Below are 27,902 nucleotides of genomic sequence, written 5' to 3'. Positions count from 1 at the left end.
GCATGTATAAGTCCTAGTATCAGTTAACAGTTGAACTCCTGATCCTCAGTTGTTAGGTCCCTTAACAGGTAGAACTGCTTAGTGAGCTGTCACCTGATTGCCAACCTTATCCTAGAACCTTCTAGCTGGTTCTATACTATTCCATGGATACTCCAGCTTGCATCTAATCTATATCTAATCCATATCTGATAAGCGCGTGCCTATTATTCAGAAAACTGTGACAAGAATCAAAGATCAAAAATTGGGTCAATCTAAGCATAAGCAGGTCTGGATGCTCATTATTGTTCAACACAGTCTTGAGGAGGTCCAAGGGTGGTGAGACAGACAATATAGCAAGAGTCTAGTACTGTGACAAAGATGTGATGTTTGCTATTGCTGGAAGGCAGTAGGTGACAGCACAAGAGTCCATTGATAGCATTCACAGGTGTAAAGACTGTTTTCACCACTAGAGAAACTAGCCCAAAACTTACATCTACAAAGTACTTATATACAGTAGGAGTAGGGCATAGGGTAGACATAAAACTTGTCTTGTAGTGAGTATGAAATGATAACTGTAAAATGTGCATAGCATGTGCCCCTACATGCCAAAACGGGAAGAGTCTAGGTAGTGCATCGGCGACAACGCCACAAATGTTGTGTGCATAGGTTGATCAGTGGCCTGAGGTTGGCCTGAGGCTCTTGAAGTCTTCTATGGACCCAGCTCGTGCCCATCAGCTCAGGAAAGCGACTATCGCAGTTACGGTTTAATTTTGCCATAGGCTTTTTGCAGATAGCTGTAATGGCGGTAATTCCAACAGATTCACCCTATGGCACAAACACGGACGACACGAACGCGGACAAGATGAACGCAGACGACTTGGATGCGGATGACGTGGACGCGGAACAGACGGATGTGGACGACGTGGATGTGGAGAACATAGACACGGAGAAGGAGGATACAGCAAACCTGAAGGGTTTCAGTGCAATGATAGCTTCGTTTACTTTCTCACCAACTCAAGCTGCAGCAAGGAGATCACCTCGATTCAGCTCAATCCAGACTCAGGTCGAGGACATCCTCCCATTAACTCAGGATTTTAAGCGGCGCAAGCCCCGCCGCGAGCTCGATACTGCAAGACTCGTCAAACCCAGGTTCACTGAGATGCCGAAGGAAGAAGGTCTGGGTGCGACCAAGGCGCAAAAGGCGAAGGTAACGCTGAAAGCGAAGGTTAAGCGTAGTTACGCTCCTCCGGAAACATACGCTCACCTTCAACCGTTACCGGACTACCTCAAGGAGGGGCTTGATAGTGCGCTCAGTTATCCTTTTCGGTGGTCATCACTCGCTCTGATCGACTGGCGTAGTCTTGTTCTGTGGTATCAAGTGAGTGATGGTTTGTATTGGCTGCTGCACTTCACAACGCCGATCTTGCTTTCTACTGGTCTTCCTGATGCGATTCTGTAGTCCTTCTGTAAAATCCGCCACAGCAGGACATCATTATGCTAATCCGACAAATCACTTCTGGCGCTGTCTCCATCGCTCGGGTACTGACAATGACACTGGCCCTGGTATATTACCCAACGCTGATTGCATTCAGGCTTGACTCCCGCAGAGCAAGCATTACCTCCTTCGGAAGACCACACACTTCCGGAGAGGTTCAACCTCGGCATGGTGTGTCCTATAATGTATGCTTCGTATCTTGCTCTCATTTTCGATTTACATCATTCATCCATATCGTCTCATTCGCGCTCGCGATGACACCCTATTTCGCATGCTGCATGTAGACAAATATCGTAGACCGACCGAGCGCAGAGGTGAATTTCCCGCACAATAGCATTCAGCCCTGCTTCACCTCGTTCGCAGGCAAATGAGTTGTCTCCAGCCGAGATGCGGGCGGGGGTTCCCGTGCTGCTGTCCAAGATCACCCGCTTCCGCCCACGCATCGTCTGTTTCGTCGGAAGGTCGATATGGGAGGCCTTCTATCGCGTGCTCGTGGGTCCACCCAGCTCCCGGAGCCAGCCCGCCACGTCCATCGGCGACGAGACTGAAGGGTTGTCCGGTGGAGCGTCAAACGCGCGCGCGGAAGCCTCAGAAGCACCAAGTGGGAAGACAAAGAAAGCGAGGCCGAAAGAATTGAAGAGACGGTCGCCCACCTCGAAAGCGGCGCGCTTCGACTTTGGCATTCAACCATACAAAGTTGTACACCCAGACAACGGTCAGTGCACATATCACCCCTGCGCTGACATGAAAAAGAGTTCACGTGTAGCGATGGTATATAGACAATTTCACGATACGTGAGACACTCTTTTTCGTCCTCCCGAGTACGTCTGGAAGGGTAGTACGGTACCAGGTACGTTGCACCCTTTTGTCAAGGTCGCAGAGGGTACTGCGCTAAGCCTGCAATCCCGAAGTTGGCCGACAAAATTGCCATGTGTGCAAACCTGAAGCAACGACTTGAAGCACTGACAGCTGGATCATATAGCACAACTGCCATGACCGTAATCCCAGTCGTGCTAAATGAATAATCACATAACAATCGCATGTGTGGAGGACGAATACACTATACTAAATTAGCAATACAATAATATACAACGAGCATTCAGAGCACCAAATCTACACAAAATATAACTCGAAGACAACTTCGCAGATGCATCACTCCTCCATTGCATCGTCGCTCTCCTCGCTGCCACTATCACTCTCACCTTCCGCGACATCCAATGATTCTAAATCAATATCGTGGTCCGCACCCACGTATGAGTCGCAGATAACATAAAGCTTGAGCGCATGGGTGCCTTGAGGTAATGAAAACTCCAAGCGGACGGCGAGGTTCCGGTGCACGGTAACGCGCTTAATCGCGAGTAGCTGGCGTGATTTTGGCTCCCCAATGACAAGCCACCAGTTGGCCAGCTTCTTTTGTGGGTAAAAAGGCGCGACAACGATCTCGTCGTCCGCACCCTCGGTCTCCTCATCTGCATCACGGCTGAGCGATACTTGAATACTGATGGGAGCGCCAGCTGTATAATCGCCTTTCGCGAGCTCGTAGCTGACGTCCAAAGTCGGATATGAGTTCACAAACGTTGCAACGTCGCGCCTGTATGATCGATTAATTGACACTACTGGAGACTCGTATTAGACACGCACATTTGCCTTGCATCCATTTGCAACACTGTGTTTCGCTTGTCGTCTTCCATTTCCATGATATCATAGACAGTTTCGATGCCTGCCTCCTTGCACCGTTGGACAACCTAGAAAGACTCCATAAGCTATTCTGCTACATCCGCGCATGGGCAAATCGCATACATCGGGCTCGAAATGTGGGATTTGCTTGAGTGGCGAATCTGTCTCCCAGCATGCCTGCACGCACATTTGCGATAGGTCCATTGCGCTCAGTGCATTCAGCCAAGCGTTTGAGGACATCACATCCACACATGCCGACAGAAGGTTGAGTACTTTCTCCAAGACCAAGACTTGGTCTGCAGCAAGATCGGGTGGGAGTTGCAACCGGGAAAAGTGTGCTTGCAGAAGAAGGAAAGATTTGAAGTGAGGTGTTTCGAAGTCCGCATTGTCAAGCTTGACTGGGACACGATCGTATATGCGCCGCAGAAGGACATCCTCATGTCTACGAATTGGGATCGTCTCGAATTCTGCCGATGACGACACGACCTCTAGTAGACCTTTCATCTTGGTACGCTCTTTCAGCGATAGGGTGTACACCTCAACCGTAACATCTACAATGTCATCAGTTATGATTGCATGGGCGGCAAAATGTGGACCCACATGAGATGTTGTAGTATGCCGCGATCATACCGAGGTTGAGAGGTGAGACATCCATTTCGTCCTCTGAAAGACAATCAATTATCGCATTGCGCGGGAGCGCGGGAGAACTCCTTACCAATCGTGATGCATTTAGACTGGACAAGATCGTTCAGCGTGTTCTCGACCAATTCCGAAAGATGATCGGACAAATGCTGGTGGCTGACATTGTGGAGGTTATAGTAGTTGGGGTTCTGTGTCATGCGGCGATAGAAATACGTCCATGTCAAGATATCCTGTAACATTCCTGAGTATTCTCCAAAACTTGGGCCGGTTCACATGACCTACCATGGCATCCTGTTTGTTCTCAATAGTCTTGACACCAATCTCAGCCAAGAAGTAGTCGTGAAGCATATGCGTAGGAAGGTGAGACTCGATCGGCAGGCCCTCAGCTAGGAACTTCTTGTAGAAGTCTTTCCGCGTCTGCTGGCACATCAAGACACAACGACTTTTGTCATCTTCTGTGGGCCGACATGCGCGCCCCATCATTTGGAGGACATCCATGACAGGATAATCCACGTATCGATGCTCTTTGCCCTCGTAGCATTGCACGCCCATTATGATGACCATATAGCTCGCCACCGGAAGACTCCAAGCAGTATCCTGCACAGTTCAATTATCAGCAGACAAGTGAAGGGTAAAAAATTAGAACGAGCCTTAGACGCAATAAGGATTTGGATAGCGCCTGATTGAAACAGCCGCTCCACGATGCGCTTGTCTTGCTTACTGAGAGCCTCATGATAATAACCGACACCATGCTTCAGAGTATCGACTAGCCCACTGTCGCTGACGTGGTCAAGGTGGGGCTGCAGATCTTCCTCCTCAATATTGAGGAAACGATTGCCGTTGTCATCTGCGCCGCAATGAGTAAGAAGGTCGTCGGCAGTCAGGCGACACTGTCGTCGAGAGGGAACAAAAATGATGACCGGCTTCGTGGGAGAGTATTCCAAAATAGATAGATAGGCAGGTTTGGACATAGCAATCATCAGAGATGGGAAATGGGGAATGTTGAAGCTTTGCAAATGAATGTCCATGTCCAAGGGACGGGCACTGGAGACATTGTAAGAAAAAAGGCGACACATAGACTGGAGATCATTTACCTAGGCGGGAAATTGAAAATAGCGTGTGATGGAACTCCCATCCATTCACCAAGGTCTCTAGCATTCGCGAGCGACACACCGCATGCGACGATACGGGTCTTGATCTCGGTCTGCGCAGAGACATAGCGAGTGCGTGAGATCACTACCTCGTAAGTGGGTCCGACTTCTCCGCCAACGAGCTGAATCTCATCTGCAATGAGGAGGCCAATAGTCTGCACATTCTTACGTTGACGCCACCTCCTGGAAATGACATCCCACTGCACATATCAATAAGCAGCTGGTTAAAGTTGGATCTCAGAAAAATAACACTCACTTGCGTCGGGGTGCAGACGATCAGATCACCTTTCTCCAGAAGTCGAAGATCAGCACTAGTTTCGCCAGTGAGACTGACGATCTCCTTGCCGCCCTGCAGGTTGCTGAATCTACTCCGCCATTCCGCGACACGAAGATCGACCATTTCTTGGTAGGGCTCAATACACACCGCTCGCTGTTGCTCTCGCTTGCTCCAGAGTCTCAACAGTGCGAACTCAGCACAAATGGTCTTGCCGCTACCGGTCGGGGCGCCGACGAAAACATTCTCGTCAGTCGTGTACAAGGCCTGGAACACCTGAGTTTGGATCTTGTTGAATGTTCGGATTGTCGACGAGTAGATGCTCTCGAACTCCTTGTTGTGGAGCGCAGAAAGTGGCAGAGGCTGCAAGTCAAGAAGGGGTGTAGGTAGTGGAAACTTCTCGGGGAGAATGAGATGCTTGAAAGAGATCGGGAGTCGAGTCTCTGCATGGAGCCAGCGGTTCGAAACCACAGAAATGTAGTAATTGGGTGGTACAGGCTCAAACATTGGCACAGTGAGCGTTACATTATGCTCGTCTTCCGCATACCGTTGGCGAAGGATGAAAGTGTCATGGAACAAGATAATCTCGCCATCAACATCCTCCACGAGGATCCAGAATGATTCCGCCGCGCCGTGTATTTTCTCATCCCATCTAAAGTCGGGAATGATTGTCAAGTCAATGCGGAGGAGGGATCTAGTGATGGGCTGGACTTGAGCCTGCAGTCTAGATAACAGTCAATTCCATCTCCAAATATAACTTATTGAACTACTAACTGGAGCTTGGGGAAATTGTGAACGAGTCGATGCACCAACCGTCCCGCGTTCTGGATGCCGATGAGCTCACCAATCTCTGGAGGATTCTGTATTGTATTTCAGTCAGCATGTATCCCAGTAACTATCCCTTCAACAGTAGTGGCTCACCAAATCGAAGTAACGATACCAAGGCTAAAAGGCAAACATACATAAAAATCGCCGCACAGGACAAGGATATATCACTCACGAACTGCTTGCCTTCGGCCTTTCTGATGATTTCTGCAGGAACGCCTTTGAATTGCCGCAATGGAGTCATCGAGCCCCACCTGAAGAGACGGGTTAGTATGAGCATGAAGGATTTCCTGAAGACTACTTGCATCCGTCTCTCGACCATCTTGCACAGATCTAGGGCAGCCTTGGCAGGAACAGCCCACCCGCGCTTGAGGCAAATCTCCAACATTGCTCGCAGAATGCTGAGAACATCATGAGCCTTGCGTTTCGACAATTTGATCCGGCTACTCACCGACCAGCCGATTGTTGAACATACACCATGTCAGCAACCAGCGCGAATCCTATATCACAGTAAGCAACCGTGTAGATATCTGAGAGTGGCTATGCTTGCCTTCGAGCTTAAGCTGTGAGATGTATGCCTGCAACAAGACATTAATCTTCGCGGCCGGCTCTTCGACGCTCTCCTTGACAGGTATAGGTACTCGCTCGAGCAATTTCCCCAGCTCCAGTTTTTCCTGATGCCAACCCGTTAGAATCAGCAAGCCGAGTCAAATTGTCACGACTTACGTCTTGGCGAACCGGCAAAAGCTTGAATTCATTCGATAACGCGAAAACTCGGAATAGCTCCAATATGGTCATTGACGGTCGTAGGTGCTGGTTGTATGTTGCCATGGAATTGTACGTCACATAGTAGTGAGAAGCAATCCGACCCAACTCGGTCGTCTGGAAGCGACCCGACGCCCGCTCGTACTTGATTAGATGGCACTTCTCCAAAAGAACAGCAGCCGTGTGAACGATATCCGCACGCTTTTGTACCAGAGCCGGGTCGTCCTCGAGATAATCAATCCCAACACTATAGAGTGTAGGATCCTTGAGCATTCGCACGTACCTATCGCAAAATCATGAGCATTAGTAGTAGATATGCGAAGGTGGAAACACACAGGTAGGTATATCCCAGCCATTGCACAGCCTCATCTCGATTCCTGATAGTGCCCAGCACAACCTCAGCGTTGAGATTGTCCGCCAACTTTGACACGAACTGCGACTCGATGGGCAGCTGCTGGTTCATAAGACTCAGGTAGTACTGCAGTTCTGAGTGGTTGGTGATGATAATACCCTCCCCGAAAGTATCGTACTGTGGCCGACCCGCACGACCAAGCATCTGTAGCACATCCTGGGATGAGAGTTCCACCCATCGACCCTTCTCCGGATTGTAGATCTGGGTGCCCTTGATAATGACAGTGTGAGCGGGAAGGTTGACGCCCCAGGCCAGCGTCGCCGTGCAGACTAATACTTGCAAATGTCCGTCAGCAAAGAGCTCTTCGACGAGCCCGCGATCCTCGCGAGACATTCCTGCATGATGAATACCAAAGCCAAACTGCAGCAGATCTTTCAGATTCGTGTCTTTGACGTTGTTCGTCTCTTCCAGCAAGATCTCGCGCGTAGCGCCATCAGGCTTTACGAACTGCGTAATGGTCTCTTTCTCGATGGCCATATCCCGGATGAATCTTGCGGTTTTCGCTGTTTCTTTACGGGAATGTACGAACACGAGAGTCTGGTTCTTCCCAGCCTGGTCGAGTACCTTCTCGTAGCAAACTTCATTCATGACTTGGTAGCGCTTGATGGCCTTCTTCTCCGTGACACCGACGAACTGCTGCTGAAGAACACATGGCCGATACGATGCATCGAAATAGAACAACCCCTTGGATGAATCGACGCGAAGAAAAGTCGCGACATCCTGATAGTTCGGCAGCGTGGCAGAAAGACCAACTAGACGGACGTATTCGTTGGTCTGCTCCATGCGCCTAATTGTCCGCGCAATAATGCTCTCCAAGACAGGGCCGCGCTCATCATGTAGCAGATGAATTTCGTCAATAATGATGAGTCGAACAAGGTTCGTATAGCTGGTGTCGGTGCTCTTGCGGGTGATCACGTCGTATTTCTCTGGTGTCGTTACGATGATCTGAGTCTCTGCTATCTGCTGCTTTGTCATCTGTGCATCTCCGGTCAACTCGCCCACCTTCACACCATAGACCCCAAGACGCGAGCTGAAGTTGCCGACCATCTCTTGAACAAGCGCCTTCATTGGGGCAACATAGATGATCTTGAACGCATCAAGGTCGAAGGTACCGGTTTCTTCGTTCCTGTACTTGCTCAGCTCATTCAAAATGGTCAGCATGGCGACATTTGTCTATGTTGTATACGTCAGCATCTCTTCGTTAGTAGGATTTAATACGGACGTACCTTTCCAGCACCTGTCGGAGCGCAGAGCAGAATTGGCTCGTCCGTGCCAAATGCAATCGGATACAATTTACTCTGAACACGATTGAGATTCTTGATGCCCGGGAAGCCTTCTCTAGCCCAAGGTGGCAACTCGGTGATTGTGACCTGCTCATCCGCAGCCAATGGTTTGTGCTTTGGTGCTGGGACATGAATTTCTTCGTATCCCTTCTTCGCTCGTTTGAAAGACCCCTCCGGCAGCTTGCACTTCTTGTTTGACATCAAATGCCCGCCCTGGCTGAACGCCATACCCTCGAGGTCAACGGTCGCCTTTGGTTGCACGGTAGAACCAGGCTGGAGAGTAGCTGTTTTCGGTACTTCTGCCTTCTGCGCCTCGTCCACGTCCATCGCGTCCACCCGCATTTTTGTCTTCCTGTCACCAGCAAGCTCCCTCAGGATCCAACCAAGACCCTTCTCCCGCATGGCTACCTCGACATTGACACGCTCATCCGCGTCAGAACGCGTAAGCTTCGTACACCAAACGATGACGTCGCGATTTTTGAGAAACTTCGTGATGACATGGAAACTCTGGTACTCGAACAATTCCATAAGCTGATTTTCACAGTCGCGCAGGTTTGATTCAGAACCAAGAATTGAGAGTACTGAAGCAGCTTTGTCTGCGGCAGTGACTGGATCGGGATACACTTCGGTGATTTGACGCTGCACCCAGAAGCCGTCAATGGAGTGTAGCGAAACGATATCTTCGTCGACTTGCGCTTTGCCCTGTTGAGCTGAGGAACTTCCGCCGATGACGAGTTCTTCCTCTCCTTCCTGTGACTCGGGTGGTACCTCCCCCGTCTCCTCAGCTTCTTCATCAGACTCGTCGCGAACCTCAAACCCCTCTTCCTCCTCCTCCTCTTCTTCCTCCTCTTCATCAAAGACAACAGCAACGCCCATCTCGTCGTCAATCTCTGCATCCATACGCTCCATGTCAGGGTCCGCCATAGCCTCGTCTTCGGCGCCGTAGTCCGTGATTTTCTTCGACAAGTTGAGCAACTGCGAGAACGCTTCGTTAGGTATTGATCCCACAACTTCCTCCACCTCCTTTTTCTTGTCAAAATCCTTGAGATTCTCGTTCTTGAGGGTCTCCAACACGGCGTCGGCAGCGCTACGAACGACGTCCTGCGCTTGGTCCCCAAGCACACGATGTACGCTGGATAGGATTAGCTCATAAACCTCCCGCGTCTCTGCTGTGCGCGGTCGGTAAGTCAAACCCTCCACATCCTGCGTCGCCTCAATAATGTCCGTATAACCAAAGCCGGAAGTCTCGGCCGCCCTGCGCTTTGAGAGCTGCTTCTCGGTCCCATCTTGCCTATCCGCAGCCTTTTTCTTCTTCTTATGAAGGTCTTTGGGTGCTTCTCGTTGTATGCGAGAGCCCATGTCCCGGGGGTCAATACGACCCGCAAGCGATGTAGGCGCACCGTCTGGCTCTTTATCTCGGCGAGGCAGGGTAGACCGGTCTGCTGTCAGTACTAAAGAAGAGATAGCAGCATAATTATAGCCTGAGAGATCTCGTTTTCCGGACATAATGACAGAGAGAGGGGGCGCAAGACTGACGAGGCGCGAGACTGACAGTCGCAAAGAGGGCTGGTAAGCGCCCTTGACTTTCTACGTTCCGATACAACGAAATTGGTTATAATATTAGAACTCCGCAAGTAATTAATGATGACATCTGCTTTTTGTAAGCGCGGCTCTGCAAAGTTGTCACCATCTCGTCGGTCTTTTTTATTATTAAAACAATTCCTAATTTATATGAACTCCGTACCAAGAGATACATGCAGAGTGTTCCGAGTCTGTCTACTTGTATATCACTGGAGCGGTAAGCACTCTTCGCCGTCAGGCCCCGAAGTTCCCGGTCATCGAGTGATATTTACCATGTAAGCGGGCCATAGTACAGGCTACAGTTGAACTGACATGTGTACTATGTCGAACTTCTGGCCATGACACGCCATGACTGCACAGCACGTAGTTTATCCTCCTCACCACCACAACCACTTCAACCGAGGCTCATGCTCTCACGGCAGGCAGCACGCATGTTTCAATTTAGCGAGTTTCTCTTCAGACATACTTACTCTTGGAAACGGTAGCATGGTAGTAAATCAATGCATCTTAGCACCGCACAATATACGAGCAATTTGAAGGCACCAGACTCGAAGCCGGCCGTTTCATGCCAAGAAAAACGAATACATACCATCTTGATACGGGAAGGGTCCACCATTGGCCTCTTCATCCCACATTAATCTGGCTTTCTCACACAGGTCCTTCCCTTTCTCGTATTGCTCAACTGGGACCGATCTGTCTCCAAGCTCCCCAACTTTGTCCGTGGTACGTCTGGGCGACGAGGCAGAGTTTTGATATCCTTCTCTTCGTCTTCGGAAATCGAACAGGACACGGGCATTACGGTGGCGCAATGGTGTCCCAGAGGTCATGGATCTCTAACAGATACATAATCTACAACGTGCAGCCGGCTGTCGCCTCACATCCTGATGCTCCAGTACGCTACGGCTCGAAGTTCGTCATATGCAATCGTATGCAGATAGAATTTGTCTTGCGTAGCCAGCCTCAGCTAAAAGCGAAGCATCTCCTACTCCTCATCTGGGCGACTGTTGAAATCTAGAGGTAGCAGCGCAGGTAGAAATTGTGTTGAAGCAGACCCTATTGGCCTAGAGGTCAGAAGCAGAATGACCAATGAGAGCTTGATGTGTATATAAGCGCCAGTAGTGGGTCCTTGTTTGATGTCGAGTGCGCTTCTTGACTGACACGTCCATCTGCTTACCTCCATTGCCACCTTCAACCAACTTGAACCATTTATACGATTGTGGTGCATATTTAACACACTGTATCTTTAGGAAATATATAGTGGCCGACACTCAGATGAATATCTTACGACAGCGGTGGTTGCTCCGTTTGCCCCGAGTTTCTCTGATTCTGGGATGGCGCCCCCTGTCACATGTTGCTGCAGCATCCATCTCTGCTGGTCAAAAGGAACACTTTTACAAGTATACCTCTGGCAGATGGCTATACAATGAGAAGCAGCATGAGCTCCCCTGAGACAGGTTTGCATGTATAGTATTTATACAGTTGATACAGAATGCGTCCTGCACTATGTCAAATTTGACATTGAAAGTGCTCAAGAGATGGCCTGCAAAGCAACTGGTGCTGCTCACTGCACAGAGGTTCAGAAGATAGATGATGGTAAGTTCATCGGTCTCTTAATGACAACCACCACTTATTTTGTTGTCGATGCATATTTTTCCAGGATGGTACAACAAGATCTTCTTGCTGCAATTTGACAATGGTGGTGAGGTGATATTGCGTATACCTTGCCCGATTGCAGGACTCCTCACTGGTCGACTGCGAGCGAAGTGGTGACCATGCAATTCGCCCACGATGAACTGGGAATCCCTACTCCGAATGTGTTCTCCTGGTCGTCGAGGGCAGACTCCGCAGAGAATCAGGTAAGAGCAGAATACATATTCATGGAAAGAGTGCCCGGTGTGAAAGCCCTCGATCACTGGGAGAATATTGAAGAACCCGTGGGCAATCCCTTAACCGCAGATTTGTTCGACATCGAAAACAAACTCAACCGTGTGCAGTTTTCTCAATTTGGAATCTGTACTTCAAAGAAGACCTAGATCCCTTATTGCAGGCTTGACCCCTATTTTCCCCAGGGACTGGAGAAGAAGATACTCTTCAGAGGGCAGCTGAGCGGTACCAAGTTGGTCCCATTGCGGACCGCATGTAGTATCGTGGAGAACGCAAAGAGATGGACTTAGACCGCGGACTGTGTGAGTGATTTCTGTGCCATCGATATCTGTGCGGATTGCTGATGCTATGGATACAGGGTCGAATTACAGCGATTTCATGATAGCGTCCGCAGAGAACGAGCGGACCTGGATCAAGTGCTTTGCTTCCACTAGTCCAGTGAACCAATATTCGCTGCAGCCGGCTGATCCGCAAGTACATCTTCGTACTCTGGACATGTACAAGGCCATCGCTCCTCACATTGTGCCTTCTTCGCCTATGTCCGATGCCACTTTATTGCACCCTGAAATTGATCTGTCAAAAATCTTGGTTTCCGAGTCTGGCCCAGTGAATATCCTTGCCGTAACAAACTGGAGAGGCGCTTATATTGGTCTATATTGCACCCAGCCGCCCTTCCCCACGTTCATGGACCTTGAAGACGGACAGTTAAACATCTCGTTGGAAGCCCTACCTTCGCAGCTACCCTGGATGGTGGAGCCGCCCTCGCAAGTCAAAAGTCTCTTTGCGGAATTGCAGGAGACAATCTACTCTCACCTGAGGTTGGCTGCGCGAAAGAGATACTATGTATATATGACGTTGAAAGACAAGCGTCGAGCCGAGGCATCTGAAGTTCCGCATGCGAAGCATCTTGCGTTACTGCCATATTGGACTGTCAAGTCGTGGGATAGCGGCTGGCTGTACGTCGCAGATTATCTGTTGGAGATTTAAGACCTCTGGGACACCATTGCCCCACTGCAAGGCCCATGCCCTGTTCAGTTTTCTGAAGACGAAAAGAAGATGATTTAAACCTTAGTTCGTCGCAATCTGAGGTACCTTGCTGCCGTTTCAGAGCTTCACGGCAAGGTTGGTACGAAAGAAGACGGGTGGGTCCCAGCTGAGCATTACGAGGAGGCTAAGAATCTGTGCGACGAGGCCAAGATAGAATGGGATGAAGAGGCTAGCGGCGGGCCTTTCCCGTTACAGGATGGGCTGTATTCGTCTTTCTTGGCCTGAGATTTACTAGACAAACAGATCCGGGTCTGCGGCTTTGAAGCGTACGTGTATATAAATATGCAATGCTGAAATACGTACACACGCTATCGTTTCTACGTCCGAAGAGAAAGTCGCGGGCATCTCAAGTTGTGTGAGCACTTCTGAGTCATTCTAGTTTAAAGTGGATGCATGTTTCTTGGCTCTCCCGACGGGCCCATCGAAACATGAATGAGGTAGCTGTGGTGCGTGAGCTCGACTACGGACCGACACGGATCTACGCCAGAATTGTCGATACAATCACGTCGGTATCGCCGGACTTAATTTGCTCATGCTTGGCTCTTACGACGTGCAGTGTCCATATGACACTGCCAAGTTTAGCGTGCAGGCTACTCGTTGGCAGAAGTTGGCATCTGATCTTACCTCACGTATCCCATCTGTGAGCTGGGAGCCTGTACAGACAGCCCATGATCCCACACATCCTCCTACCGGGCTAAGGATCATCGAGGCGAGAAGGTGAAGAGGGGGCGATCGCCCACCCTGGATGCAGCGCAGTTCAACTTCACCCGTACTCATAGTATCCGGACTATGCTGCAGCTTTGAGCTTGAACATCCACCATCTGTTATATGCGGTATCCTCCTTCAACGTCTTTTTTGTATGTCACAGAAGTAGAATACCTGCATTCCACAGAATTAACATCAACGTATCGATCCTTGAATTAAATTATGAATGCCGGTGTGCAACTTGAGTTGGTGAAATGGTGAATGAAGCTATCAAGTCCGCGTTGAATGCTCCTCTCTAGCACCAGTGATGGTGATTTACACATTGACTCAGTATGGCAGCACTTCACGTCAGACTACACACCGGAACTTCTTAATCCCAACATGCAGATTGGTTTCTCGAGCTTTACCCAAGCGCACGCACCCAACCACTCCGCTCCTGTTGTCGCTATCGAGATAACCAAGAAACATCGGTCGTCAGAAATTTCATTGGGAATCAGCGATCTTAATAATAGAACGCATCAATCGTAACGTGAAACAAAACGATACTAGTATCATAATGTGATCGACGAATTGTGGTCCATCCTTTCCTACTCTCCTGGAACAGGTAGTAGAGGAGCCTACTGTCCTGTCTACAGTCGCATAATGAGCTGCTTGACTCCGGACATCCACAGCCCTATATCATCAGTCAACGAGCCCGTCGTAAGGAGGTCCATATGCAATGCCATTGCACCCTCGCGATCATGCGACTCCATGGCTAAAATGTCATTAGAACCACGAAACAAAGAGTAGTCGAGCGATGACATACCTCGGGATAGGATAGTCAATTTTTCGCACACGGATTTTGATAACGTCTCGCAGTTCAGTGCATCGAACAACGGGTTGATTCGGCGTTCAAGATCGTCCATTAGTCGTCGCTGCTGTGGCTGAATATAACTACGTCAACGCGACAGCTCCAAATCGAGAGTTATTCAAATCACAAACCGGAGTAATTTGTTTCAAATGTTCCAGTTGGCCAAAGATGACATCATAAACAGGTCGCATATCCCCAGGAATATGGCTTCGGTCTCCTGGAGCTGAGACACATATGTACAGTCAGCCATAGGCACTTGGGATAGGTTGCCAACAGACTACTCACGATACTTCGGCGGCGGAGGACCTGTTGCACGGGGAGGCGTGGGAGCGGGGGCACCATTACCGATTCGTGACGGGCCCTGAGCACCCGGCGCATTTCCTAATCGCGGAAGTGGAGGTACGAAACTTCCCGGCTGAGGTTGCTGTTGCTGTTGCTGTTGCTGTTGCTGCTGCTGCTGCTGCTGGGGCGGAGGCGGCGGACGCTGCGTGAATTGGGGCTGACCCTGTCCCATCGGAGGGCCTTGCATCGGCGACGGAGGGCGTCCATACGGTCCCGAAGGACCGGGAACGGGGGGACCAGGTGGCGGGGGATGTCCAAATCCTTGCGGGGGCGGCGTTGGTCCGGACATTGATCCAGAAGGAACGCCGTACGGGCCGGGCATAGGTGCTGGCGGAGCCCGTGACATCCCAGGAGCAGGGGGAGGAGACATCATCGCAATGCGGCCGGGGGGAGGTGCAAGCGGATGTTGGCCAGGGCCCGGAGGTCCCGAGAGTGGGCGCGCGGGGTACGGACCAGGACCGGTCGGTGGTGACAAAGGGAGGCGTTGCCCCTGTGAATGGGGGGGAGGGCGATTCTGCACACTCCCAGGTCTTGGCGGCGGCGGCAATGTAGGAGGAGGTTGACCATGCCCAATAAAGGGTGATGTTGGAATACCTGGCGACGCAGGGGCATTCGGGAACGGCGAAGTAATCGCTGCCGGTCTGTTGGCACTACCTGTCGGGCGGCGCTGGCCAGGGAGAGACGGTGCATCATTCCAGCCCCCGTTGTCCCGCTTCGGAGGCGGAGGCGGCACAGATGGCGTACTATTCACAGCGCGGGGCGGAGGAGCCAGGATATTGGTTGGGGGAGCCTGGTGAATGGGCGCATGCTGAAGCTGTGAGGGAGGCTGAGCGTACGGACCAGCGTTATAACCAATAGGGGCAGAAGGCTGATATGATTGTGCAGGCGGCTGCGCAGCCGTCGTATACTGATGCTGAGACTGTGATGCAGCGGTCGAGCCAGACAGGTTATATGGCTCGTAAATCGAAGTCGACGCCGCCGGTGCTTGGGGAGCAAACGAAGGCTGACTTGGCGCAGAATACGACGAGTAGCCAAATCCTGAACTGGTTGATGCTGCGGGAGCGGCCTTCGATGTAGGGGCATTAAGTGAGACACCCCTCGGCGGGAAAGCCACGACCCTGGCGGCCTTTAACAGACGCTCCCTACCCACTGTGAAGTCCAACGCAGAACCAGCTGATCCATTATAGCTTTCGGGTGTCAGCTTGAGATACTCTACGGCTTCTTTCACCATGCCTTGAGCGACGAGCAGGTCAGCATATTCGAAGTAGCGGTCATACAGACTTGAGAGCCTGTATGTCCGTGCATCAGCATCCTCGTCATTGGAGACCTTTGCGCCTAAATCTATATCCTCATAATGGATAGCGCTGCGGAATACTGTAACTTTCTCGATGAATGTTTGCAAAGCGAGTGCATGAGCAGTGTATAGAGAACCGTGCAAGTCTTCGTCTGCAGAAAGCACCCTCTCCTCATCTGCCAGCTCCTCAATCCAGATATTAACGAGTTTCTCCAAGCGACCAGCAGCAAGATAAGTCAGCGTCGCATTTCTTCGATATTCAGCAGCTCTGTCTTCGGCATCATCTACTCCAGAAGTATGAGCAACCCTTGATTGGAATTCGAGTCTCTGGCCGAGTTGTTCCGCTAGCCCAGAGAATTCATCCTGAGTAGCGAAGGTACAGAGGATCACGAAAATCTCCTGCCACTCTTGCAGATCTGCGTTTTGCACAATGTCTGCTAAATCATTCGTGACGATAGACTGGAAGAGGCGTAGGTAAGGCAGAGAAGTGGTTTGGCGCTCGAAATAAGCCTTCTGCGTACGCTGCAACAGCTCTGGGCCACCCTTGACTGCGAGAAGAATTGCGTCGGCGAAGCGCGAAGAGGAAAGACATAACGAGACTGCAGATTCAAAATCACCAAGAACCAGGGCCTTTGTTACAAGACGGTCGGTCTCCGACTCGTCAATAGGGTAAATCTTGAACGTGTTACTCTTCAAAGTCTCAGAAGCTACAGAGGATGGTCCAGAACCAATTGTCGCAGCGACCGATGAATCAAGCGCATAATTTGTGTGTGGGATCTGAATCCCATCGTCTGCAGACCGGGCGGTGCCAATGCTCCCGAAGAAATCTGCTGCGGCATCGGCCTGCGCAGTACCGATGAGCTCGTCGCCAAATAGACTGGGTGCAGTAGTCGTCGATTCACCGTCTGCAAGAGCTGTATTCGTGTTATCTGATGCCGCGCTAGCGCTCACCTCCGACGGAGTAGCCTCCACCACACTGTTTGCATCTAGCGTGTCGTCGCCATCATCCTCTCTTTCGCCCTCGTCGGACTGGACCTCACTCTCCGGCTCCGCGAAAGACACGACAGGGGGTTTGGGATCTGTCTCAGTGACATCATCCTCTGCTGACGACTCGAGACTCTCTGAGGCAGCCTTTAGATTGGCCACGGCATCAGCTACGCGCACCGCAACTTCCTCTTTCGAGAAGCCCAGTAAGGTAATCAACTCATCCCGGGAGTTCGCCTTGAATAGGCTAAGCAACGCCTTCCAGCTGGCAGATATTTCAGCGGGCTTCTGTTCGGCCTCCGTAGTCTTTTCCTCTGCAAAGGCGTTCAATGACTCGCCATTGATAGCTGCTTGGAGTTTTGTCGCTCGTTCAACAATTTCCGTCTCTGTGATAACCTTGCGGATGTGCACGACACTGCTCTGTGTCTTTCCTTGAGCGCCGGGCAAGTTGGACACGCTCACCAACTTCCCACCATAACTGAATGAGCTAGCAACGGGGCGACGCAACCACTTCGGAGGCGTCTTGAGTGAAAGCGTCGCTTGGGAAGCACGGGAGAAACTAGAAGCACCGAAGACATCAGAACCATCTGGTCGAGGTGTGGCCGGCAGTAGCCCGTTCGCATCATTGGTGGATTGTATCGAATGAATTCCGACGGTACCATCGAAGAAAGCCGTCGCGAACAAATCGGGGTTACGAGGGCACCATTGCACCTGGAATGCCCAGTTGTCTGCAGAAGGAAGCTATGGGGGTATTGAGCAACAATTCAAAACAGCTACTTCAGACACATACCTCTCCAATGATCTCAGAGGTCTGAGGGTTCCAGCATAGCGCCCGGTTGTCCTTGCCGCATGAAAGTAGTAAATCTGGATCTTGCTTACACCACGAGAGAGAGAGAACACCCTTCTCATGGCCTGTTAAGATCTGGCATTTTGTTAATCGGGTTCAAGACGCGCCGCTAACACTGAATGTACCTTTTCTGGCGCACGAGCATTGCGAAGATCCCAAACCATAATAATTGGGGATGTATCATCTTCTGATGCTGTGACGAGTCGCGTAGCCTGGCGGAAGTCACTCAGCACTTGAACAGCAAGGTCGCGAATGCACACGTACATTGTCAGGATGCCATGCGACGTCACTCATGCCCCTTCGTCCACCCATTGCCATACTTGCAGCTCCAAATCCTTGTGCACCACCAGCGAGCGTGCCGGCGCCACCACCGTATGCCAGTGCGGCCACCTCGCGTTTGCCTCTCAGGTCCCAAACCACGGTGTATCCAGTACTGCTCGATGCAGCGAGGGCATACTGAACGTGGTGGTTCCAAGCAAGTGCGGTGATTTCGTCAAGCTTAGTGCTGCGTGTTCCAGGCGAGTAGGGTTTGCTCGGGTCCTTAAGATCCCAGATATATATCTGCGGAACAGCATATAAGTTAGATTCATTGACATGCATCGCAGACACGGAGGAAAGAGTCGTGGCTGTTCCGGGGGATCAATTAAATACTTACTTCTCCATTGACGGCACCGGACGAAAAGAGATTCGTCTGAATAGGGTTGAAATCTAATCCGCGCACAGGTCCCGTGTGCGTTTTGTTGCGCAGTATCAAGGATTCGGATGGACTGGTGCACGTTGTGTTACCGATGGACGTAACGCGTCATATAACTTGTGGGTACTTACTCTGCATTTGTAACAATTTTGGACGGATCCCAGATGTCCAGCTCGCCATTCTCCATCCCGGCCACAATGATACCACTCGCGCGTCCGCCATCAGCATAGCCCCACGCGAGACGGTTGAATCTACGTTATGGGAAATAGGGCACTGAAATCATCAAGAATAGACGTAATTCACATACCTTGAAGTCGTTGTCACGGAAGCTTTCGGCCCCGCCTGACCCTCTCCACCAAGGTCAAACTGGTTTTTGTCCAAGAAGTCCGGAGCCCATATTTCCAGCTGACCATTGTTGCTGAATGACTCGTCCAGCGCCCCGGCGACTGTCCCTGTCGCCAGCAGTGGTAACGAGGGCGATGGCGACCACGCAAACGTCGACGTCCTGTGGATCTCCTTAAGCTTCATGATGTCGTTTGAGTGAAACTAGGGTCGACGTGTACCGCAGAGAGTTAGCGGCACTGACTTGGATAATCACAATAATTTAGTGGATCTTATCTTGTGTAAACTGTATTCAACAAAATGTTTTAAAAAGTCCAGTTGTGTGAGCCTCTTCCTCTTTCTTCTACAATTTATTATGTGTTTTGGGGGGTAGCCACAAAGTTCTGGCTAAGCTGAGAATCAATATATTATAGGGACAGGACGAATTAAGTGCTGCTTTAAGATGAATAGACCGACCTTAAGAGTTGCGCTGATAAAGCCTTTAGGCTATCTACCACGTGCATAATTATGCTTTGTTTTTGCGCCTCGGGAGTCGGCGACCTCACTCGGCAACCACTGGGCGGACTGCTACGATTCTGAACAAACTCATTGTCACGAACGACCACAACGAAAATTCAGAAGTTCAGAAGTCTTGCGGGTTATATTAGGAAGATCACACTTGCTCGGCGCGCGTGATGCAAGCACTGAGGCAGGAGATACTACCTCCGAGCGGCGTAGAGTTTTCTGCTTGTCTCAAATTAACACCTTCGACTCTTTGGGACGACAAGTCGCCTAGTTCAAGTACAGGAGGTGGACGAGCTCTCTTCAATGTTGTAGTCGCGCGCTCCAATCTCCTGCGCATCTTCGAGGTCAGGGAAGAGCCAGCACCGTTTTCGACACAGAAGGAAGATGAGCGGGACAGGCGCGCTAGCATGCGAAAGGGAACGGAAGCGGTCGAGGGCGAGGTCGAGATGGACGCATCGGGCGAAGGTTTCGTGAACATGGGCTCGGTCAAGGTGAATTTGGATACCAGCTGTTGTCGTTGCAGGAAGTCAATGAGATTGTTGTTCTTCTCTATTTTCTGCTTCTCGTGAGACGTGTGCCAGTGCTGTCGAACGCTGACGACTGCTTTCATATTGTCCTAGTCAACTGGGCAGAACGGTATTCTGCACCAACCAACAGTCAATCGGTTCTACCTCATCCGCGAACACCGCTTACACGGGATCGTCACCGGCATTGAGGGTGTCAGGATCATAACCTCGATTGAAGACAGCTTCGATCGCTTGCTGGTGTCTTTCAAAGATGCCAAGGTATGTATTGTTGATTGCTCTCTCTAATCTTTCTACTAAAGAGCCGTTGTAGATTGCGCTATTGGAATGGTCGGAGGCCATGCACGACCTAATCACGGTCTCCATACATACATATGAGCGTGCTCCTCAGTTGGTTTGTGCCTCTCCGACTATTTTTGTACTATGAAGTCTACTGAACTGACTTGCTTAGATGGCGATTGATGCTCCCCTTTTCCGTTCACAATTACGTGCGGATCCACTCTCTCGTTGTGCGGCGCTTTCATTGCCCAAAGATTCCATTGCTATCTTGCCATTCTATCAATCCCAAGCAGAACTTGATATTATGGAGCATGAGACAAGTCAAGCCAGGTATGTTAATGTTTACTATGTAGCTATCCTATTTATGACATTCATAGGGATGTGCCGTACTCTCCGAGCTTCATTCTCGACTTGTCCGCCGACGTTGATACACGTATCAGAAATGTGATTGACTTCGTATTCCTGCCTGGGTTCAACAGCCCCACCATCGCCGTTCTTTTCCAATACCAACAGACCTGGACAGGGTAAGCTCGCCCATCGACTAGAAATAGAATTAGTAGGCTGACAAGTCACGTATAGTCGTCTCAAGGAGTACAAGGACACCGTTGGGCTGATTCTCTTTACTCTCGACTTGGTAACCCGTCATTACCCGGTAATCACTGCAATTGATGGCTTGCCTCACGATTGTTTCGCAATGGCGCCATGCTCAACAGCGCTGGGCGGTGTGGTAGTCCTCGCCAGTAACAGTATCATCTACGTAGACCAGGCGACGCGCAGAGTGATCCTTCCCGTGAGCGGCTGGCTGCCGCGCATCAGTGACTTGCCTATACCCTCGCTTTCTCACCAGGATCAACAGCGCGACTTACAGCTTGAGGGTTCGCAGTTTGTATTCGTGGACGACAGGACGCTATACGTTGTTTTGAAGGACGGAACAGTGTATCCCGTGGAAATAATCGTAGATGGTAAGACTGTGTCCCGACTGTCGATGGCGCCTCCTGTGGCACGAACGACCATGCCGTCACTGGTCAGAAAAATGCAGGACGACTATCTCTTTGTCGGGAGCATCATAGGTCCGTCTGTGCTACTGAAGACCACGCGAGTGGAAGAGGATATCGAAGGTGATGACGTGGAAATGGCTTCGGTGCCTGCAACTGTCGTTGCTCCCAACAATGCCATGGATTTAGATGACGATGATGGTGAGTTCAAACTGTCTACACAACCAACGCACTTCTCATTCGAGGTCTACAGATCTATACGGGGGTTCGGCGGTCATTGAGCAACCCCACATGAACGGCATCACACAAAACGGCTCTACTGCCATATCTAAGAAGAGGACGGTTGTTCAATTGTCGTTCTGCGACTCTCTACCTGCGTACGGCCCGATTGCCGATATGACCTTCACGTTGGCTAAGAACGGTGTAAGTTGATCCTTCTGATAAGTGTTTTGGGTGTTCAATGAAATGCTGCCCAGGATCGGGCGGTCCCGGAACTGGTTGCCGCTACTGGCTCCGGAATGCTGGGTGGATTTACGTTGTTGCAGGTACGGGCCCGTACGATGCGCCATGAATGAGCGCTGATCATTACCGTGCCAATCTCTCCCAGAGGGATCTTCCGACACGGACTAAGCGCAAGATGCATGCCATTGGCGGTGGACGTGGGATCTGGTCGCTCCTCGTACGCCAAGCCGTAAAGGTCAACGGCTCGACCTACGAACGGCCTGCCAACCCTTACCATGCAGAAAATGACTCGATAGTTATTAGCACAGATGCAAACCCTTCCCCCGGCCTCTCTCGTGTACGTCCTCGGCCACTATTGTCCGATGAGCTAACGCCATATTGTATTCTCTTTAGATTGCGTCACGCAATGCGCAGGGAGACATCCAAATTACAACCCGAATTCCGGGAACTACTATTGGAGCTGCGCCGTTCTTCCAAGGCACCGCTATCCTGCACGTCATGATTAACGTTACAAATGTGATCAGAGTCTTGGAACCCGGTAAGTCCACATGCGAATTGTGTCCAGCACGTTCATTCATGCACTCAATAGACGGGACCGAGCGGCAGGTCATCAAAGATTGGGATGGGAATATCCCTCGACCAAAGATCAGGTTTTGCAGTATCTGTGATCCCTTCGTGCTGATTATACGAGACGACGACTCAATCGGCCTGTTCATCGGTGAATCAGAACGTGGAAAGATTAGACGAAAAGACATGTCTCCGATGGGTGAAAAGGTGAGGCACACCCCATGAAGTCTGCAGGCTGCCTACATTTGTCCCTAGACGTCCCGCTACCTCGCCGGATGTTTCTTCACGGATACCAGTGGAATATTCCAGGTTCATCAGAACGCTCAAGCCGCCGGGATCGAAGGGGCTACCTCCACGCTGCAGTCGGTTATGAATGCTGGCAACAGGACACAGTGGCTCATTTTGTGTCGTCCGCAAGGTGTCATCGAGGTGGAGTGTGCTACAAAGTAGACGCAGATCGGGTGTACTAATTCCCTCTCAGATCTGGACGCTACCCAAACTAGGCCTGGCGTTCTCGACGACCCATGCTGCTGGATTAGAGTCGGTATTGACCGACTTGTATGATCCTCCCGCATTGTCAGTCCCCCAGGATCCACCGCGCAAGCCCCAAGAACTTGACATAGAACAGCTATTGGTAGCACCGCTTGGGGAGTCGTCACCACGCCCTCACCTCATGGTAGGTCACGAGTCGGACGTGGTAATCATTAACATGCTCATGGTGGCGTGTCGCAGCTGTTTTTGCGTTCTGGGCAGTTGGCAGTTTATGAGGTGCACTCAACCCCTGTGCCAGCTGAACCGCTTCCTGCCGCGCGCTCATCCACACTGCTCGTCAAGTTTGTGAAAGTGCTTTCCCGTGCGTTCAACATCCAACACTCCGATGAAGTGGAGAAATCCGTGCTGGCGGAGCAAAAACGGATTTCTCATCTCCTGATACCGTTTGCTACCTCTCCTTCCCCCGGTCAGACGTTCTCCGGAGTATTCCTGACAGGCGATCGTCCCTCCTGGCTCTTGTGCACGGATAAGGGAGGCGTGAAGGTTTTGCCCTCTGGACACTCTGTCGTTCATGCGTTTACGGCGTCGTCCGTGTGGGAATCCAAAAACGACTTTCTCCTGTACTCCGAGGAGGTGAGGCGACGCTCTGTGTCCTTCTGCCGCCCATTCTGATGACGTGTGAAGGGCCCCAGCTTGATGGAGTGGCTACCTGATGTCCAGCTAGACGGCCATCTGCCATCAAGGTCTGTGCCTCGCCCCAGGTCGTATTCAAACGTGGTGTATGATCCCTCCACCTCCTTGATTGTGGCTGCCTCGTCGCAGCAATCGAAATTCGCTTCGTACGATGAGGATGGCAACATAGTATGGGAGCCTGATAGTGAGTAGACTGCATATCTGACTTGCGGAGCCACATGATCCTGATGCATGCGCAGCAGCCAACATATCGTTTCCCAGCTGTGAGTGTTCAGCGTTGGAGCTGATCTCCCCGGAAGGGTGGGTCACAATGGACGGGTGAGTGAATTCACTTACACCTCCTCGACGCGGCGCTGAGGGCGTACTGCCAGGTATGAGTTCGCTCAGAACGAGTTTGTAAACTGTCTTGACTGTATCACGCTGGAGACAATGAGCACTGAGACGGGCACGAAAGACTTTATTGCGGTGGGAACAACTATCAATCGCGGCGAAGATTTAGCGGTCAAAGGGGCGGTATGTCTCGGCGATTAAACGTGTATGGTAATGAGCTCACTTAGCCATATTTCCTTGTAGGTGTACATCTTCGAGATCGTCGAAGTCGTGCCGGATACAAACTCGGGTCTGAAAAGATTGTACCGCTTGAAACTTCAATGTCGAGATGACGCCAAAGGTCCCGTTACAGCTCTATGCGGTATGGACAACTACCTGGTTTCGTCCATGGGCCAAAAGGTACGTGTCTCGAGCTTGAGCTTGGTGCGTACTCGGTGTAGCTCACCTCGCACTCAGATCTTCGTGAGAGCGTTTGATCTGGACGAACGTTTGGTCGGGGTTGCCTTCCTCGATGTTGGTGTGTTCGTGACCTCTCTGCGCTCCGTGAAGAATCTCCTCGTCATCGGAGATGCCGTTAAGAGCGTCTGGTTCGTTGCTTTTCAGGTAAGCAGGTTGCACAGGACCACACTCGCATATTCACGTCTCGGGCAGGAAGATCCATATAAGCTCGTCATCCTTGGGAAAGATCCGTATCATACCTGCGTGACCTGCGCTGATCTCTTCTTCGCTGAAAACCGTGTCTCGTTGCTAGTCTGCGATGAGGATGGCGTTATTCGACTTTTGGAGTATGACCCTCATGGTACGTAAAACCGTTCGGTACCCACTTCCTTGGTTGCCTCATTGTCTGATCGTATCTTAGATCCCGAGTCCAGAGGTGGTCAGCATCTTTTGCGCCGCACGGAGTTTCATGGACAGACGGAATACCGTACTTCCGTGCTGATAGCCCGGAGGAAAGACAAGGATATTGACATTCCTCAAGCTAAGCTGGTTTGCGGTATGAGATTCATCTCCCTGATCGGAGTTAGATTTGATGAGTCCCGATAGGGTCTACCGATGGTTCGCTCGTGTCATTCACATTCGTTGAGGAAGCCGCTTTCAAGGGGCTTCATCTTCTGCAAGGGCAGTTGACTCGAAATGTTCAGCATGTGGCCGGCTTGAATCCCAGAGCATTCCGGTGAGCATTATCGCCGAGCTGGAAAGGACCAAGCCACTGATGGATGTGGTAGCATTGTCCGGAATGACTATGTCTCGCGACCTCTATCCAAGGGTATATTAGATGGGAACCTGCTAACCACATTTGAGGAACTGCCCATTGCGCGGCAGAACGAGATGACACGGCAGATTGGGACAGAGAGAGCGACCGTGTTGAAGGATTGGTTGAGCCTGTGCGGCGCTTGGTGAAAGTACGATATCTACACGTAATAGTCTGCTGTATTTCAAGGTTGCTATTTTTCAGATTGTGGGTATCTGCGACAAAGTTGCGGGGCGTGCGACATGCTGTTGAGATCTTAAGAAGCCACGCGCCACTGATAGAACGAGGCCGCGCTCTCCGGTTCTGTGCGTGCCACACCGAATGCACAGTGCGCTGCACTGCAACCGCCTGCACGTTAATCGCCATGGCGTGCCCCAGCCTTGCTGGTAGGTCGTGCAGTCTGTCAGTCTGCAGCAACGCCTGCTTGTGGATGCTGGACTCAATCTCGATGCCGGCGCGAGTGGCATACGCACTGGGGGGATCGTCTCGGCCAGCTATGGGCTCGCTTCGAATTCTTCCGCCATGACGAATGTGAGTTTTGCGTCACCTCCGGGGACTGTTCCCGCATCACCATCAGTTATAGATTGCAATTGAAGCAGAGCGCGGCTTGGCCGGGGCTGGTCGTCAGCGGCCCTTCACATGTCCGAGCTTTCCTACGCCTGCAGGCTAGGGCCAATGGGCCCGCGAACATGCCCGTGAAATTAAAAACTCGTGCCCCGAAGGCATACACGCTACCTGCCCCTGTCCTGTTGATATAAGTCAAACCACGGCTCCCTGCCGCTATGTTCTTACCTGAGGTCTGCACTTTAAGTTATGCTATCCACTCTTAGCCCGGACGCCAAACTCCCCGCAAAGAATATTCGCAGCGGGTCATCCAAGGCAAGTCAGACAGTGTCTCCGTTCCAAACAGCGGTTGCTAACCTAGCAACAGTACTTCGATATGTCACGAGGCTTCTCCGTTCACTTCCTCAAAAGCACGCCCTCCTCTACCCATCCATACAGCTCGTCCAGAAAATCTGACAGCCCCCAGGACCGTTCAAATGGGTCGACCTGGACGAAGCAGAGCGGGTACTCATCGCGCCCAGAATTCGAGAGGAAACCTTCCACCACATCTACGTCCGCCTACCGCATTACCGAGCCGGTCGTTTATGAACTACCATTGGAGCCCAAACGATCCAAGACTCCAAAGAGCTACGGGATATACCCAAGTGCCAGTAACGACACGTATATTTATGAACGCTCGCTCTCCTCCGCGTCTGACGCACTAGCCAGCTCGTCGTCGTCATCCAGCTCAGATGCTGATCTGCAGGCCGAAGGTGTAGTGCCTGCACCCATCGACGTTTCATCCACCCGTGCCAGCTCCAGCACGGAGACTCTAGAGACAACAGCGCTCAGAGTCGCATACCCCACGCCTCAAAGTCGCCCTGTCCTCCCTCGGTCGACGTCTTCTTCCGAATGGGCACGCATCACCCCGGACGGTTCACGAGTATACCCTCCGGGACTCCCCTCCAGGTCGGAGAACGCCTCGTTGCGCGCAGGCGTCCCCACGAGTATGGCGTTGCTGCCACGCCCTAGCACCGTGCGACCTATTTATGACGACGACGACGATGACACCCTCGCAGAAGACGAGATCGACAGGCCGCCTCCGATGACACGGAGGTCGTCGAGCTCAGGTGCGAGGGACGAGAGCCTGCGGGACGCACGACCGACAGGCTTTGCAGGACCCACAGTGAGGTATTCCGACGAACGATCGGGTGCCCAGCAGGTCCGCGCCAGGAAGAATTCTGACGATTATAGATACCCACTCCCACTCCAATACGGCACACCTTCCCAATACCGCCCTGACAACGCATTAAACTCGCGTGCCCCGTCTGGAACGTCCCCTCCTACCTCTAAGATGGTAGACGGACGTGGTCCACTCGGAGCTTCCGGACCACCCAACTTCGCGTCCTCCAGCACCCTGCCTGACGGTCGCCGCGTGGTCCAGGCGGTCCCTTTAACAAGGACTATCAGCGGCAGCCGGCCTGTCGACATCCCGTCCTCTACCATGGGCGCACTAGCACGCACTGGCGCAACCAAGCCCAAGAGGTCCCCGCCCCAATCGCCCACAGAGCCGCTGACACGGACGCCGTCGTCTCGCGCAGACACCGGGGGGCCGCTGACGAGATCTAACAGCACTACTTCTCCGGAGATGCTCATGGTTTCTACACGACGCTGTGTGCGGTGGACAGAGGACCTGATGTGCCCGTGTCCGGTTCCTCGCAGCGAGCGTCGGAGAGGGTGGTTCAATCGCCGCGGGTAAGCATGCTCCAGCGAATGATCATATCCCCTCTCTCACCCTTGGATTATGACAGGGACCAGCTTTGGACCAACGACGGCAAGTACAAGCAACCAGAGCCGGGCACCGAATACCCTGGGGACCTCATCGTGAGCAGCCTCGTCTCCTCGCCGTCTGCGCTGATCTGATCACCTCTCGACAGGGATACCCGGAACCCATGACCGGCTGGATGAACGAGGAAGGGGTGCGCATCGATATGGAGCATCGTCTCATTCCGAAGCCGCCCATCCGTTCTGCGCTGAAGCGGCCAAAGGGCGCGCTGGGCACGCAGTAGGCAGGCCCGCGCAGCGTCCGATCTGCTAAATATACATATCAGTATGTAAGTTAACCGCAAGGACTAATATGCGCCTGCCTCGCGCGCAGGCTTCACGCGTCACGACCTATGTATCTAGT

The 27,902-nt window shown here is 51.6% G+C and overlaps 6 protein-coding genes across 6 annotated transcripts; 4 read left to right on the top strand and 2 right to left on the bottom strand.

Annotated features, from left to right (window-relative positions):
* Positions 1-778: 778 nt before the first annotated feature.
* On the top strand, positions 779-2,499 carry FIBRA_00046 (uncharacterized protein; the record flags this gene model as incomplete). Its single annotated transcript, XM_012321945.1, has 8 exons — positions 779-1,283; positions 1,339-1,357; positions 1,439-1,542; positions 1,572-1,645; positions 1,759-1,788; positions 1,838-2,189; positions 2,254-2,324; positions 2,386-2,499. 8 exons carry the CDS (start codon positions 779-781, stop codon positions 2,497-2,499), a joined length of 1,269 nt encoding a protein of 422 aa, XP_012177335.1.
* A 127-nt stretch (positions 2,500-2,626) lies between these two features.
* On the bottom strand, positions 2,627-10,911 carry FIBRA_00045 (uncharacterized protein; the record flags this gene model as incomplete). Its single annotated transcript, XM_012321944.1, has 18 exons — positions 2,627-3,065; positions 3,116-3,219; positions 3,275-3,702; positions 3,752-3,814; positions 3,867-4,023; positions 4,076-4,390; positions 4,495-4,837; positions 4,888-5,144; positions 5,201-5,942; positions 5,993-6,078; positions 6,140-6,163; positions 6,219-6,444; positions 6,495-6,583; positions 6,634-6,717; positions 6,770-7,091; positions 7,144-8,393; positions 8,447-10,050; positions 10,674-10,911. 18 exons carry the CDS (start codon positions 10,909-10,911, stop codon positions 2,627-2,629), a joined length of 6,771 nt encoding a protein of 2,256 aa, XP_012177334.1.
* Positions 10,912-11,856: 945 nt separating this feature from the next.
* FIBRA_00044 (uncharacterized protein) lies at positions 11,857-12,955 on the top strand (the record flags this gene model as incomplete). Its single annotated transcript, XM_012321943.1, has 4 exons — positions 11,857-12,097; positions 12,154-12,200; positions 12,228-12,270; positions 12,327-12,955. The coding sequence occupies 4 exons, from the start codon at positions 11,857-11,859 to the stop codon at positions 12,953-12,955; spliced, it is 960 nt and encodes a 319-aa protein (XP_012177333.1).
* A 1,394-nt stretch (positions 12,956-14,349) lies between these two features.
* Positions 14,350-19,259, bottom strand: FIBRA_00043 (uncharacterized protein; the record flags this gene model as incomplete). The annotated part of the gene is made up of 10 exons (XM_012321942.1): positions 14,350-14,474; positions 14,526-14,643; positions 14,702-14,793; positions 14,856-17,931; positions 17,981-18,112; positions 18,163-18,249; positions 18,302-18,598; positions 18,693-18,804; positions 18,863-18,982; positions 19,039-19,259. 10 exons carry the CDS (start codon positions 19,257-19,259, stop codon positions 14,350-14,352), a joined length of 4,380 nt encoding a protein of 1,459 aa, XP_012177332.1.
* A 488-nt stretch (positions 19,260-19,747) lies between these two features.
* On the top strand, positions 19,748-25,320 carry FIBRA_00042 (uncharacterized protein; the record flags this gene model as incomplete). The annotated part of the gene is made up of 23 exons (XM_012321941.1): positions 19,748-20,068; positions 20,198-20,362; positions 20,415-20,495; positions 20,553-20,710; positions 20,758-20,904; positions 20,960-21,576; positions 21,629-21,798; positions 21,852-21,920; positions 21,983-22,174; positions 22,231-22,375; positions 22,427-22,611; positions 22,660-22,833; positions 22,886-23,080; positions 23,137-23,529; positions 23,581-23,773; positions 23,832-23,907; positions 23,961-24,102; positions 24,163-24,318; positions 24,376-24,522; positions 24,571-24,718; positions 24,779-24,913; positions 24,964-25,093; positions 25,146-25,320. 23 exons carry the CDS (start codon positions 19,748-19,750, stop codon positions 25,318-25,320), a joined length of 4,314 nt encoding a protein of 1,437 aa, XP_012177331.1.
* A 791-nt stretch (positions 25,321-26,111) lies between these two features.
* On the top strand, positions 26,112-27,783 carry FIBRA_00041 (uncharacterized protein; the record flags this gene model as incomplete). The annotated part of the gene is made up of 3 exons (XM_012321940.1): positions 26,112-27,469; positions 27,526-27,598; positions 27,652-27,783. 3 exons carry the CDS (start codon positions 26,112-26,114, stop codon positions 27,781-27,783), a joined length of 1,563 nt encoding a protein of 520 aa, XP_012177330.1.
* Positions 27,784-27,902: the final 119 nt, after the last annotated feature.

Source organism: Fibroporia radiculosa (assembly GCF_000313525.1).
Source record: "Fibroporia radiculosa TFFH 294 genomic supercontigs, scaffold28, whole genome shotgun sequence".
NCBI classification, from domain to species: domain Eukaryota; kingdom Fungi; phylum Basidiomycota; class Agaricomycetes; order Polyporales; family Fibroporiaceae; genus Fibroporia; species Fibroporia radiculosa.
The sequence above is the reverse complement of the archived record's forward strand: the minus strand, read 5'-3'. Positions and strand labels throughout refer to the sequence as shown.